The 13,473-nt window shown below is 42.6% G+C and overlaps 2 protein-coding genes across 6 annotated transcripts; both read right to left on the bottom strand.

Moving 5' to 3' along the window:
* Positions 1-2,433: 2,433 nt before the first annotated feature.
* On the bottom strand, positions 2,434-6,666 carry LOC119270657 (F-box/FBD/LRR-repeat protein At1g13570-like). Of its 5 annotated transcripts, none has more exons than XM_037552693.1 (4): positions 3,641-6,666; positions 3,288-3,523; positions 3,049-3,204; positions 2,434-2,947 (listed from the first exon to the last, which is right to left on the bottom strand). In XM_037552693.1, the coding sequence occupies exons 1-4, from the start codon at positions 4,140-4,142 to the stop codon at positions 2,672-2,674; spliced, it is 1,170 nt and encodes a 389-aa protein (XP_037408590.1). In that variant the 5' UTR covers positions 4,143-6,666; the 3' UTR covers positions 2,434-2,671. The 5 variants fall into 5 exon arrangements, with proteins under 5 accessions (XP_037408590.1, XP_037408587.1, XP_037408588.1 ...); XM_037552690.1 differs by having other exon boundaries at positions 3,288-4,190; positions 4,780-6,666; XM_037552691.1 differs by having other exon boundaries at positions 3,288-4,160; positions 4,780-6,666.
* Positions 6,667-6,798: 132 nt separating this feature from the next.
* On the bottom strand, positions 6,799-10,235 carry LOC119270658 (F-box/FBD/LRR-repeat protein At1g13570-like). The gene is made up of 4 exons (XM_037552694.1): positions 10,046-10,235; positions 7,743-8,578; positions 7,491-7,646; positions 6,799-7,390 (listed from the first exon to the last, which is right to left on the bottom strand). Exons 2-4 carry the CDS (start codon positions 8,562-8,564, stop codon positions 7,115-7,117), a joined length of 1,254 nt encoding a protein of 417 aa, XP_037408591.1. The 5' UTR covers positions 8,565-8,578; positions 10,046-10,235; the 3' UTR covers positions 6,799-7,114.
* Between the last annotated feature and the right edge of the window lie 3,238 nt (positions 10,236-13,473).

The following is a 13,473-nucleotide window of genomic DNA, read 5'->3' as shown; positions in this document are numbered from 1 at the left end:
TTGTTTTTGACCAATTCAGAGGAGTTCGATACTTTTGTCCATACAATACTTTGAAGGGTGCCATCTACAGACTAGCTTGATAGCTATTTTTGTATGAGAATTCAGCATAGGGGAGAGATTCCTCACATTTCTTGCCAAAGGAAATGACACAAGCTCGAAGCATGTCCTCAAGAATTTGGTTGACTCGTTCAACTTAACCCTAGGACTGAGGGTGAAAGCAGTGCTAAAGGTCAGATGAGTTCTCATAGCTTCCTGGAAACTTCACAAGAATCTTGAAGTGAAAAGACTGCCACGGTATGAACTGATTACCAACAGAATACCGTGGAGTGAAACAATTCTGAAAACATATAGAATTGCCAACTGACTAGCAGTGATGATTTTCTTGACGGCTAGAAAGTGAGCAGCCTTGGAAAGTCGATCAATGACGACAATAATAGCATCATGACCCTTCTGCAATTTGGGAAATCTAGTGATGAAGTCCATCTCAACATTGTCCCATTTCCATTCAGGAATAGCAAGAGGTTGCAGAGTTCCAGCAGGTTGTTGATGTTCTGCTTTGACACGACGGCAAACGTCACATTCAGCAACATAGCGAGCAATGTCTTGCTTCATGTTGGACCACCAGAATCTCTGGTGAATGTCTTGGTACATCTTGGTACTACCCGCATGAATAGACAGAGGTGTGTCATGAGCTTCTTTCATGACATCCTGGTTCATGTCAAGGTTATCTCCTCTGGGAACCACTAAGCGACCTTTGAAGTACAAGGTTTGGTCATCATTAATGATGAAGAATGAGGGCTTTTCTCCTGTGAGATAGCGCTTAATCTTAGAGACTTCAGAGTCAAACTTCTGAATTCTCTTTATGTCGCCCACGAGATTTGGTTCAACAACCAGGGTATTGAGAGAAACTCGGACAACAATATGGAGGTTCAACTTCCATAGTTCTTAATGAAGAAGGGGTTGTCCTTGTTGTACCATGAGGTTGCTGCAATGTGACTTTGAGACTCAAAGCATAGGCCATTACATTAGCCTTGCCTGGGGTATACGAAATACCCAAGTTAGAGTTTCATATTTCCTCCATGCATATGTGTTGATGAAGTTTTAGATCCGGACGAGTGAATTCAAACTTTGATGATACGTGCTACTTGTGAGCTGCATTGGGATTTTTCTGAAGATGAGAAGAGATGCAGCATAGTAAAGATAAATATTCCGCTCAATAGAACCAAGGTATTAATTCAATAGGATAATCACGCAAAGCCTTGTGAACAGCACCTGCACACACAAAATCAATTAGTTGCACCCAACGCGAGCAACAAGGCTGTCAATCCCCTTGAACTCGTTACCTGTAAGGATCAAATCTTGTAGTGGTAGATAAATAAATTGCAAAACAAATAAAAAGTAAATAAATTGCAGCAAGGTATTTTTGATTTTTATATATGATATAAAAGTAAGACCCGGAGGCCATAGTTTTCATTAGAGACTTCTCTCTCGAACCTATTTCTCCTCTAGGTCAGCCACCAACTAAATGAGCTCATCCCTTTTACCAACAATACCAACAAGATCAGTAGCCTCAGCATACAGAGTGGGCATTCTAGGGTCAATTGTTTTCTTGAGACACCAGAATTGGCCGCATCATCCCACAGCAGCCTCTTCTATCGCTCGCTTGTCTCCACGACTTGAGTTTGAGTTGCTCAAGCTGACCAGAGATCCCATGGATAGCTCCAATATTTTTCACCTTGCCGATGCTCTTGGGGATGAAGCCCATGATACCACCCTACTTTATCCAGCTCATGGTCGAGCTTGTCCATGTAGTTAACTAGTTATCGATGCAGTCCTCGATTTCATAGGGCATCTCTCTCACCTGGTCTCTCCATTCCTCCCTGTCAGACAACTTCCTGAGAAAAGCATTGATGCTGCTCAGCCGAGTTTCAGTGAGCTGATTTTGCTCCTCACAGCTTTCTGCAGCTTGTACTCGTCACTCATCAGTTCCGCGAGCTTCCTGAGGAGGGAATTCAGCACCCCAGTGGCAGTGCCCACCATAATTCCTTCCATCAGATCTGGGTGCTGGAGCCTCAGAATTTCAGTGTAGATGTTGCCTCGTGAGCATGTTAAGATCACTGGAGCTAAGTACAAGCTGCTGCAACCAAGAGCAGAGTATGTCCAGATCTCTGATTTATGACTGTATAAATATTACAACCAGATGTACCCAATCTAACTACTCCCATGGGGAATCAAGAGCAAAATTCATGGTATAGTCACAGCGTACCTCAACTGATGTTCGGTGACTGGCTGTAGATAGAATCCGCTGCTCCTTTGATCTGGGTGCTTTGTCTGGCAAGCAGGCACAGATGTTTTTTCACCTGATCACATGATTTGTTTCGCTATAACCACATATTTGTACCACGGGGATTGCATTGATAAACATGTAAATACTGCTTGCAAAAACACAAGATGATAGCGTTTTATATGGAAAACTTCCTCAAATGTTTCATATGGAAAACACATGCTGGTGGCACATTAAATACTCCCACACAATGTCCTCGACAACACACACAACCTCTACCTGATGATTTGCATTAGATGCACACATATAACCACCAGCTAGCCGTAGCTGGTACATTCACATGAACTCAGCAGCAAATTACATCGGCAAAGCGATGGGGGAGCATTCTTAACAAAATGTAACAATGACCTTGGCCCTGGGAGACACCCTCGGCAGAGCTAATAGCTTGGCAAGAACAATGCTGCAATCTGTTTGACCCTTCCATTCTATCTTCACTTCTTCAAGATCAGGTGCCCAACTCGGTAGCTTTGCCACGAAATCGACTTCGTAGTCAAGACCCCGGAAACATTCAACACAGGCCATTACGAGATGGTCCATTTGCATTTGCAGGGTATGCTCTAGAAACCTCGCCTGATCCTGATCGCATGTGCTCGAAGCGTAACTCTGCAAAAAAAAAAAAAAAAACATGACTCATTAGGGGCCGCAAACACAACAAACATGGATTGGGTGAGTGAGGGAGGGAGAGGATTTGCTGGCATACGTACCCACACCGCAAGCTTCTTCAAGTTAGGAGCATTCTGAAATAATGAATAAGCGGTCAAGACTTGCCTCTGGTCCCAAAAGCATATCGTAAGATAAATATCCTCAAGGCGAGTAAACACAACTGGGAGCTTCGTGAGTATGCACCCTTTTGATAGATACTGGAACAAGAAAACAATGTCAACACAGATTAGTCAGAAGGCAGAAGAATACCATAGCAATGCTGGAGCTAATAATAGCTCACCTTCATGAAACTGCCAGTAATTCCAAGTGTCTTGATCTCACTTAGGCTTCCCAATGACTTCTTGACATGGTTTTCCTTGTCATACCCAATTGGAACAGACTGATATAGTTTAGCTTGGTGACCTAGATAGAGAATGGCCACCTTCAGATTAGGGGCCTCCAAATTAATGTCTTCAAAGTCCCCATATACATTAAGATATTCTAGCTTAGGAGCTTGAATGTTTAGTCGGTTGATGCCCACAAAAGAAGTTAATATCAAATCAGTCAAGACGGGGCAGAACGAGATCTGATTTTGGATATCCCTGTCTGTGGATGAGAAAATGTTTAGGCTCAGGTAAGTTAGGCTCTTGAAACCTTGGAATGCCCGGGGCAAGCTGATGATGCAGTTTTCCAGTTGCAGAAACTTCAAATCACCGATAGAAAAGAGGCATGAGGAAATCTTATACCTTGGTCCTGAGTTCAACTTGATTGTAACTGACCTTGGTGATCTCCTTGACAGCATGAGCATCCACCTAGCGAGCTCATCATGGTAACTTTTTTTACCTGATATATCAAACTCTTCTATGGTTCCCTTTTGGAGTGCTAGCACCATATCGACCAACGTAACGAACCTGGTTCGCATAAAATTTCTATCGCGCAAAGATATTTTTGGCATATCTGTCCATGCATCCCTCCAAGTACTTGATAAGGTGCTAGTGCCAACCGCTTCTCTGACATCCAAACGGGAGAGGACGTTGCCCTTTATCTTTGGAGGTAGACTGCTCAGTCTGTCTGAACTCACAACAGATGTAGCTTCTGCCCTGGTCTTTTTGCAGGTACTCATTGCTTCAGAATCCAGATAAAACTGTTGTAGCATTTCCAAAAGACGGGGTGCCTAAATAAGCGAGGATTCTACCACATATCACTACATACAAATATTAAATGGTGCACTGCACAAGTTGCCTATTCAAGGCAAAACAAAAAATAAGCAACAGTCAAAAGATGGGAGTTTCTTGAAACAAGTCAAGCCGGCATGTTTCTATTAACAGAACTGAACTCGACTACTGGTGTAGGTAGGCTGAAAAGCTTGATTATTCCAACATTAAATATAAGTATGATCGGGATGCAATAGCTTATAGTCATGGTTACTCAGTCACGACTGTCCTAATTTGATCAACGATTATTTCTGGCATACTATGCACTATACTAAGGTCCAACCGACAATTAACTAATTTTCTTACCAAATCAACATGCTAGCTAGGAAAAGATTAATCCAACGAGATTGTCACTTTAGATGTTAGAGATAGAAAAATACAATGTAAATAATATAGTAGTAATAAACTGGATTAAGTTAAGCAAGAAATCTAAACAAGCATCTGAACAACATTATAACACCATATGCAGTACAACTAATTGTACAACAGATGTAGCACAGGTTTGGGCATAGATTCATACAACTGATAAAAAAACTTGAAATTGTTCGACTCATGAAATAGGAAGCCAAATCAACTTACTCCAATGTCTCTTCTTGGTGTTCGATGTGGCTCAACGACGCTCGCGCTCAGTTGCTGCAGGAGCGCTGAATAACGGGAGGAGATGACGCCGCTCGCCTGGTGGGGCCTTGGACACCGCCAAGCACGGCCTACCGCCAAGATGGAGCGCTGAGGACAGAAGGGCGAGGACGTCGCCGCGACGCCAGGCCGGATGCGTACGCACGAGCGCCGCCGGCCGGGCCCTGCTGCCGTGCCGTGGTTAGGGTTCCAATTTCCTCTCTTTTTTCCTTTTAAAGGATAGGGTTCCAATTTCGTAGTGGCTTCAGAATTGGGCTTGAGGAGAGACTGGGACACTGGGCCATGTATGAGTAGGGAGGCGTGGTAGGCTAGTCTGACTGAATGCTTGAATAGCCAGCCTTCTTTGGATTTTCATTGTAGTTTTGCAGTTAGTAGCTCTGGTAGGAGTGGTGGACTTGGTCTCTTTTGGAACAATCTAATAAAGCTCGAAGTTTTAAGTTATTCCCAGTATCACATAGATGCTAAGATAGATGGTGTTGGTCCTGAACTGTGGTGTGTAACTCTTGTTTATGGTGAGGAACAAATTCCAGAAAGGTACAAAACATGGGATACTATTAAGGGTATTGCTGCTACAAGCAACCTGCCCTGGATTGCACGTGGTGATTTAATGAAGTACTTAACCTGAGCGAGCATAATGGTATTGGCAATCGTAGCATGACGGTACTGAACCGCCTACGTGGCATGTCAAATCAGCAACAAATTGGGGGTCAATTCTGTCACAAGGGGGTAAAATGTGCCACAAAGGTGATAAATGGGGGTATAAATTGAGGATTTTCTCAAAAATGGGTAAAATCTGTCAAAAGGGTGAATCATGGGGGTAAAAATGGAATTAATTCATTTCCAAAACATCGATTCTACCACATATTACTGAAAATACAATACATGCAAAAAGTAAATGGTTTGCTAAGTTGCTTGTTCATAGAAAAACAAAATAAACTACAACTGAGAGATGGGAGTTTAGGGAGACAAGTCTAGTGTGTTTCCATTCACAGAACTGAACTCAACTACTGGAGTTGGTGAACTGAAAAGCTTGATTATTCCAACATTAACTATAAGCATGATTGACATGTACTAGCTTAAAATCATGCCACTAGTTGAATCAACGATTATGTGTGGCAATAATAATTACAAGATTAGATTTCAACCGACAGTTAACAAACTTTATGTGTGCCAAATCAACGTGCTAGTTAGGAAAATGTTAATTCTGAGAAATTAGCACTGCAGTGCTAGAGAATAAAAAATACTAAAACGTGTTTAGATACGGCATCCGTATAAGACAAGTAATTCAGGACTAAGGGAGTAGGTAACAGAGTAGTACTAAACTGGATTCAGTTAAGCAACTGAATCTAAACAAGTATGTGAACAGCAGTAAGATCAACTAGAATCGAAACAAGCCTCGGTTGCTAGTCATTAATTAATCCTCACGGGGCTCATGAACTTAACCATATCAGGTTATGCAGTTACAGTAATACTATAAACTGGCAGCAAACCGAGCATACGGAGTTGCTGCAGGAGCGACAAAGAACGGGAAGGCGACGCTATGGAGTTGCAGGCTTGGGCTTGCGGGCGGGCGCTGCCCAACACGGCCTGCAGACCGAGCCGGAGCGCAGATGCCGCCGTGACGCCACGCCGGATGCTTGAGCCGCCGCGCTTGGAAACCCTGGGGACACATTGGGCCACTCGGCCATGTGGTGTCAGGGTAGGTGGGTTATATTGGGCTGAATGCTGAATAAATAGCGGCCGCTTTTCCTTTTTCTCATGTTATATACCATATATCGCACATAATCTCCTAAAAGATATACGCACATAAACTCCTCAAAAAAAATAAACCCCTCAAAAAAATACGCACATAATCTTTCGGCAAATACTGAATACTCATGAATTGGACTACCAATGGACATTCAATTTTCAGGGGCTGGGGGGTTTCATGAATTGGTACACGCAATGCGGAGCACCCCGGAATTGGAAAGATATATTTGTCTCATTTGCTATAAGCAGGAATTTACGATACGCAGAACAAAGGGACAAAAAAGGACTAGCTGAACTGGCACAGTTGAGGAAGGGCAGCAGCGGCTTGTGTGTCTCCGGCTCAAGAAAGGAAAACATTTGCTAATAGTAGCACATTAAGTACTCCCTCTGCCTGATGAATTGTGTCAAATGCACACATATATAACCACCATCTAGTCTTGGCATAAAAAAAGCTGAAATAGTTCTACTTGGCTGCAAATTAAACCGGCAAAGTGATGGGGGATGCTCTGTAGACTGCAGGGATGCATGCTTATAAAAAAGTAACAATGACCTTGGCCCTGGGAGACACCCTTGGCAGAGCTAATAGCTTGGCAAGAACCATGCTGCACTCTGTTTTGCCCGTCCATTCTATCTTCACTTCTTCCAGAGCCGGCGCCCAACTCAGTAGCTTTGCCAGGAAATTGACTTCGCAGTCCAGGCCCCTGAAATCTTTCACACTGACTGTTACGAGATGATCCAGTTGCACTTGCATGGTAAGCTCTTGAATGCTCGCCTGATCCTGATCCAATGTGCTCGAAGAGTGATCCTGAATTTTTTTTTCACAAGTTATTACGTGACATAAATACAAGAATGAACATGGATTGGATAACTGAGGGAGGGAGAGGATTTACTGGAGGCAGACTTACCCACATGTCAAGCTTCTTTAAGTTAGGGGCATTCTGAAACAGCGAACAAGTGGCCAAGACTTGCCTCTGGTCCCAAAAGCATATCACAAGATAAATATGCTCGAGGCGATGAAATACGGCAGGGAACTTTGTAAGTATGCACCATTTTGATATATACTGCAACAATAAATTAAAGAAGTGGCAACAGAGATTAGTCAGGAACTCGGGATGCAGAAGAAGGCCATAGCAATGGTGGAGCTAATAATAGCTTACCTTCATGAAAATGCCACTAATTCCAAGTGTTTTGATGCCACTTAGGTCTCCCAATGACTTCTTGACATGGCTTTCCATGTCATGCGCAATTGGAACAGATTGATGTGCTTTAGCTTCATGAGCAAGAGAGAGAATGGCCACCTCCAAATTAGGGGCATCTAAATTAATGTCTTCAAAGTCCCCAAAAACATGAAGACGTTTCAGTTTAGGAGCTTGAACGTTTAGATAGTTGATGCCCTCAAAAGAAGCTAGTTTCAAACAACTCAGTACGGGGCAGAAGGAGACCAGATTTTGGATGTCCATGTCTGTGGAGGAGAAATTTTTCATGTCCAGGTGAGTTAATCTCTTGAAACCTTGGAATACCCGGGGCAAGCTGATGACGCAGTTTTGCAGGTGCAGAACCCTCAAATCGCTGATAGAAAATAGACATGAAGGAATCCTATACCCTGGCCCTGAGTTCAACCTGATTGTAACTGATCTTGGTGATCTCCTAGAAAGCATGCGCATCCACCTACCGAACTCATCATGGTAAGTTTTGCTACCTGAAATGTCAAACATATCTACAGTTCCGTTGTGGAGTGATAGCACCATATCAACTAATGTGACGAACTTGGTTCTTGCAAAATTTCCATCGCGCAGAAATATTTTTGGCATATTAGTCCATGCATCCCTCCAAATACTTGATAAGGTGCTAGTCTTAACCGCTTCTTCGACATTCAGACGGGAAAGGATGTCGCCCTTTAACTCTGGAGGTAGACTGCTAAGTCTGTCTGAACTCACAACATATGTAGCTTCCGCCCTGGCCTTCTTACACGCACTCATTTCTTCAGAACGGCCTAGCAATTCCAGAAGACAGGGAGCCTAAATTAGCGTGTAGCCTACCACATATCACTGAAACTACAATACATGCAAAAATTAAACAGCGCCCTAAGTTGCTTCTTCATAACAAAAAATAAATAAGAAATCAGCAAGAGATATCAGTTTAGCGAAGCAAGTCCGGTATGTTTGTATGAACAGAAAGAACTGAACTTGACTACTGAGTTGGTAAGCTGAAAGGCTTGATTATCATTTGACATGTGTTACAATAACCTAATTTGTGATCTCAAAGAGCAACCATGTCCCATGCTGCAAGCACAAAATGCAGATTTAGCAGTTATGTCATTCTAGTTCCAAAATTAACTACAATGCTAACCTTAACCGCTACCAATGAACTTGCTTCCTTGAGATCTTTGTTGCAGGGAGTGTGCGTTACAGGAGTACCCGACGACAGGTCCTTGCTTAACGGCGCCGCTTTTTCCACTAATGGCGCCTACGCTGCTCTTGAGTCCTAGCTATCGGATCCATCTCTTACCCACATCTGGGACTCTCGTGATCCTACTAGGGTTCGGGTGTTTGGCTGGCTATTCTATCTGGACAGGTTAAACACGCGGGCAAATCTACATCGCAAGACCATCATCGACTCTCCGTCGTGCCCGTGTTGTAACGCCGCGCCAGAAGACCGTGCTCACCACTTCTTCACATGTCCGATGGCTGCCTCCATTTGGGCTGCCATTGGGCTGCTGCCCCGTCACTCTCCCCTGTCTGACTTGTGGAATGCGCCGGTTCAGCACGGCCTACCTCAGTCAGTCTGGCCTTTTATACTGCTACTCATATTATGGAAAATTTGGGACGCTCGCAACACCAAAACCTTTAGGGACTTGTCCCCTTCTCCATATGATGTAATTAGGGCTATTATCTCTGACCTCACTCTATGGTCTCACCGCCTTAAAAAGGCGGATCAAAAAATCCACGCCGGATTGTGGCGGGATTTTTTCACCTCTCATCTTGTCTGAACTATTACTTCTCGAAATATATTCAGGTGGGGAGTCTCCCCCAGTGACAGTTTCAAAAAAAAGTACAAGACTTTGGTCAACATGGTAGCTAGGAAAAGATTAATTCTGCGAAATTAGCGCTGCAGAGCTAGAGAATAACAGAGTAGTACTACTAAACTGGATTCAGTTAAGCAACTGGATGTAAAAAGCAGGCGACCAGCATTAAGATTAACTACAACTACAGAGTACTCTGTAGAACATACAGTATTATAATCTCCTATTGTCACAAAAAAAATCTCATTAGTCCTCATGGGGCTCATGGGGCAATCTGATAGCCAACGGAATTGAAGGATACAAATCACGATACTGGTTCTTCAGTAACTTACAGAATTGAACGGTAGAAATCACGATACATGGGGCAATCTGATAGCCGACAGAATTGAACAATCTGTGCGAACAAATCTCATGAAACGGGAAGCCAAAATAACTTACGGAGTGTTGTTTCTTCAATAACCAACGAAGGCCGCGCCGCTCGCGTGCTGCGGCCTTGGGGAGCGCGGGCGCTGCGGAGCGACGAGGGGCGAGGAACGGGGGCGCAACGCCACGCCGGATCTACGCCGCCGCCGCCGCCGAACGGGGGCGAGATGCGCCAATGGGACGGGCGACCACCAGGAGGTGGGTGGATGGGCTGCTACTCCTTATCTTGGGCCTTTCTTTTACTCTTTTTAGATGATGTGCCTTTCTTTTTCTTTGACGTTAGTCCTTACCTTGGGCTGAATAAATGAATGGCCCGACATTTTTTTTTCATAAAAGCTGAATTATATTAATTCGTAACGTCGCATCAAGAAAATACGAGTATTATGAGCATGAACCCGTTCTTTGCATGATTAAGATGCACATGAACAACACCAACGCGCACAAAGAAAGAAAGAAAGAAAGAAAGAAAGGTGAGCGCTAAAAGTCTTGTTGAAGCAAACTCAAGCATGCAGTTGCAACCATTAACATCAATCTTCACCGATGACAGCACCCCGAGCGTGAAAATGTTACAATGACGAGGCCTCCAAGAAGGGAACAACATGTGAGTACCGCTATCATTAGATCCACAGTGGCGAAGCCAAGAGGAGGCGAGCAGGGGTCTGGCCCTCTAACGATCAAGGAAGCATTAAGCCGGGACCAGGTAATTAGCGATAATATATGCAAACACACGTGCATGGCCCCTGTTCTTGAAATAGGCTTCCCCTAAGCCTCCGAACTGATATAAAGTGGTGAGAAAATCTTCAGACAAGCAGGTAAAACAAAAGGCACTCAAGCCAGTGTCATAGATGCCACTAGCCCAACACCATGCATGAAAATAGGAGACAATGCACTTAAAAATAGATGACTTAAACTACTCAACAAGACTGAAACCACGCCTCCTCGAGAAACCATCGGACCTCGTAGCATCAAAGACACTGAACCATCTCCGAATGGGGTCGACTTGCCGTTGAGGCGACCCCTCGCTCCGGGCCATGGAGTGTCACTCTTGCAAGAGATAGCAAGAACTGAGGACACAAACTGTGCTTCCCCTTTTGTTAAAGATGGGTCCTTCCCTTTGCGAACGATAAATGTTAAAAGAAAATAATTTATATGTTCGCAAACCACCAATATTATTCACGAATGTTAATTTCAGAATATGTTCACGAACCACAAAAAATCTTCGCAAATATGAAAAAACAAATGTTCGTGGATTATGAATTTGAAAAAAAAAATACACAAATTTCATAAATGTTCATTAATTTTTTTTAAATGGTGATTTTTTTAATTTATCATGAATTTTAAAATGTTCACAGTTTTCCAAAAACGTTTGGAGTTAAAAGAATGTTCATGAATTTGATAATATGTTTATGAATTACAAAATGTTCATTAATTTAAAGTTCAATATCTCAAAAAATGTTTGTGAATAGTGAAAATTGTTCACAACTTTAAAAATATTAGTAACGTTTTCAAATTTATCGTTCGCGACTTTAAATGTTCCTTAATTTGTGGTTTGTGAACACATTTTCAAAATTATCATTCGCAAACATTTTTTTTAAAGTCTTGAACATTTTTTCCTTTGTCGAATTTTTTTTTTGAAAACAAGAATTTGAATTTATTTGGGCTGAAGTGCATTTATCATTCCCTGGAATTTATTTGAATTTATGTGCATATTTCTGTCACCGGCCGTTACCTTGCGGGGCCCTTATCCGACGTGTCACGGATCAAAGGCGTTAGCTGGCTCGTCAGGCGGGGGCGGACAGATTTTTGACCTAAATGACACACTTACTGCAATTCGAGGTCCTAGATGCTGATTCTCATAGCTTGAGGACCTACATGGCACCCGTGAAATAGTTTAGGGACCAACAATGCACTCCACTATTTCAAAATAATTGTCGTGATTTTAGTTAACGACACTTATTTTGAAACAGAGAAAGTAGCTATCACTCTAGTTAGATATCAATGCTTTTGGCACCACGGTTGTGCCAACGATCGACTGTGATGCTGTTGCAAAAACAACTTTTTGTCCAGTTAATCCCCATGGCTGGTGGATGAAGAACTCCATGCACCACGTACGATGATACCTCATACTCCCTCCGTTTTTGTATATAGGCTCACTTTATTTTTTGTGTCAAGCTTTGATTTATAATTTTGGTCAACAAAATATGGGTTATATGTCATCAAAACTATATCATCAGAAAGTTCTTTAAAAAAGTGCATCCAATGACATACTTTTGTGGCACATAACTCATATTTTATAGACAATATTAATGATCAAAGTTAGACATACAAATAGAAAGTGGTGTTGAATATGAAACAGAAGGAGTTATTTAAGACCGTGCTCAATTGTTTATTCTTTTTTGTGGGGTCCAAGGATGATAGTTCCTTCCTCTATTATTTTTAGCACCACAATACAAATGTAGGCATTCATATTCACACATATACACTCATCCCGATAAATGCATGCATGAACATTTTATTTTTATGAGCACCTTTGAATGGCTAAACCGGCGAGTCACCTGACCATAGACAGAATGCCGCTTGCCCGCTCCCCGCTAAAAGAACATTCCGCATTTATTTGACACACAATTGTCAAACCTGAGGTTTACTCAAAAAAAAAAGGGTCAACCTGCGGTTTAATCCCTGGTGGGCTGGGGTACAACCAACCAACCATAGGTTGGTTTCACATCACACATACTTACCACAAACCTATGTCATTTAGAATATTTTTATGTTGAACTTTAAAATGTGAACTATAAATATTCTTTGAAACATTTAGATTGACAATTAGTAAATTATATGCTTAAAGCTGTCTCAAAAAGTATATCCACGGCACAGTAAATTTCTTGAACTAGCTATAAGTACATTCTAGATTAAAACTTGTGGTCGAAGGTAAATCTTGAAGACCGTGTCAATATCCAAACTGAAGATTATATGTGATATGGAGTGAGTAGCTAGTAGGTGATGGCAACGCATAGACGATTTCAAGGCCATGCCAGGACATGCCATCCTACACAGCGTCGTGCAAGTCCACCTTAGGTGCTTCGTCCACGGGCTCTCGAGGTGTGGCTGACCATGGATCCACGCTGACAGGCGGGGTCAAGCTGTCAATGAGGATAGCAAGGAAGCAAAGATGTTAGAGCGTCATAATAAGGGAAGTGCATGGATGAACCTGGGTATATATGAACCCATTTTGAAAAACACATTTCTAAATGCTAAAAAAATCCGAAAAAGGTGGCATGGGTAAGTCCTTCTGGCTACTCTGACTTTGTTTTGATGGGCTCGCTCTGGTGCTGGAAGCATTCGGTATTGGTTCTTCACCAGAGTTGATGGATGGTTCTTGAAATGGCGACGTGATGTCCTTTAGATGAGCTATAGAGGGGTGGTTTATAGTGTGTGTGTGTGTG

The sequence above is a fragment of the Triticum dicoccoides genome, chromosome 3A (assembly GCF_002162155.2).
Source record: "Triticum dicoccoides isolate Atlit2015 ecotype Zavitan chromosome 3A, WEW_v2.0, whole genome shotgun sequence".
NCBI classification, from domain to species: domain Eukaryota; kingdom Viridiplantae; phylum Streptophyta; class Magnoliopsida; order Poales; family Poaceae; genus Triticum; species Triticum dicoccoides.
This window is presented reverse-complemented; position numbering and strand designations above follow the sequence as displayed.

Excerpts from the sequence above, each read along its gene's own strand:
- LOC119270657 (XM_037552689.1), bottom strand. The coding sequence starts at position 4,142 with ATGCTACAACAGTTTTATCTGGATTCTGAAGCAATGAGTACCTGCAAA. Across the intron at positions 3,205-3,287 it reads TTACTGGCAGTTTCATGAAG|TATCTATCAAAAGGGTGCAT; the intron begins GTGAGCTATTAT and ends TTCTTGTTCCAG. Across the intron at positions 2,948-3,048 it reads TGAAGAAGCTTGCGGTGTGG|AGTTACGCTTCGAGCACATG; the intron begins GTACGTATGCCA and ends TTTTTTTTGCAG.
- LOC119270658 (XM_037552694.1), bottom strand. The coding sequence starts at position 8,564 with ATGAGTGCGTGTAAGAAGGCCAGGGCGGAAGCTACATATGTTGTGAGT. Across the intron at positions 7,647-7,742 it reads TTAGTGGCATTTTCATGAAG|TATATATCAAAATGGTGCAT; the intron begins GTAAGCTATTAT and ends TTATTGTTGCAG. Across the intron at positions 7,391-7,490 it reads TAAAGAAGCTTGACATGTGG|GATCACTCTTCGAGCACATT; the intron begins GTAAGTCTGCCT and ends AAAAAAATTCAG.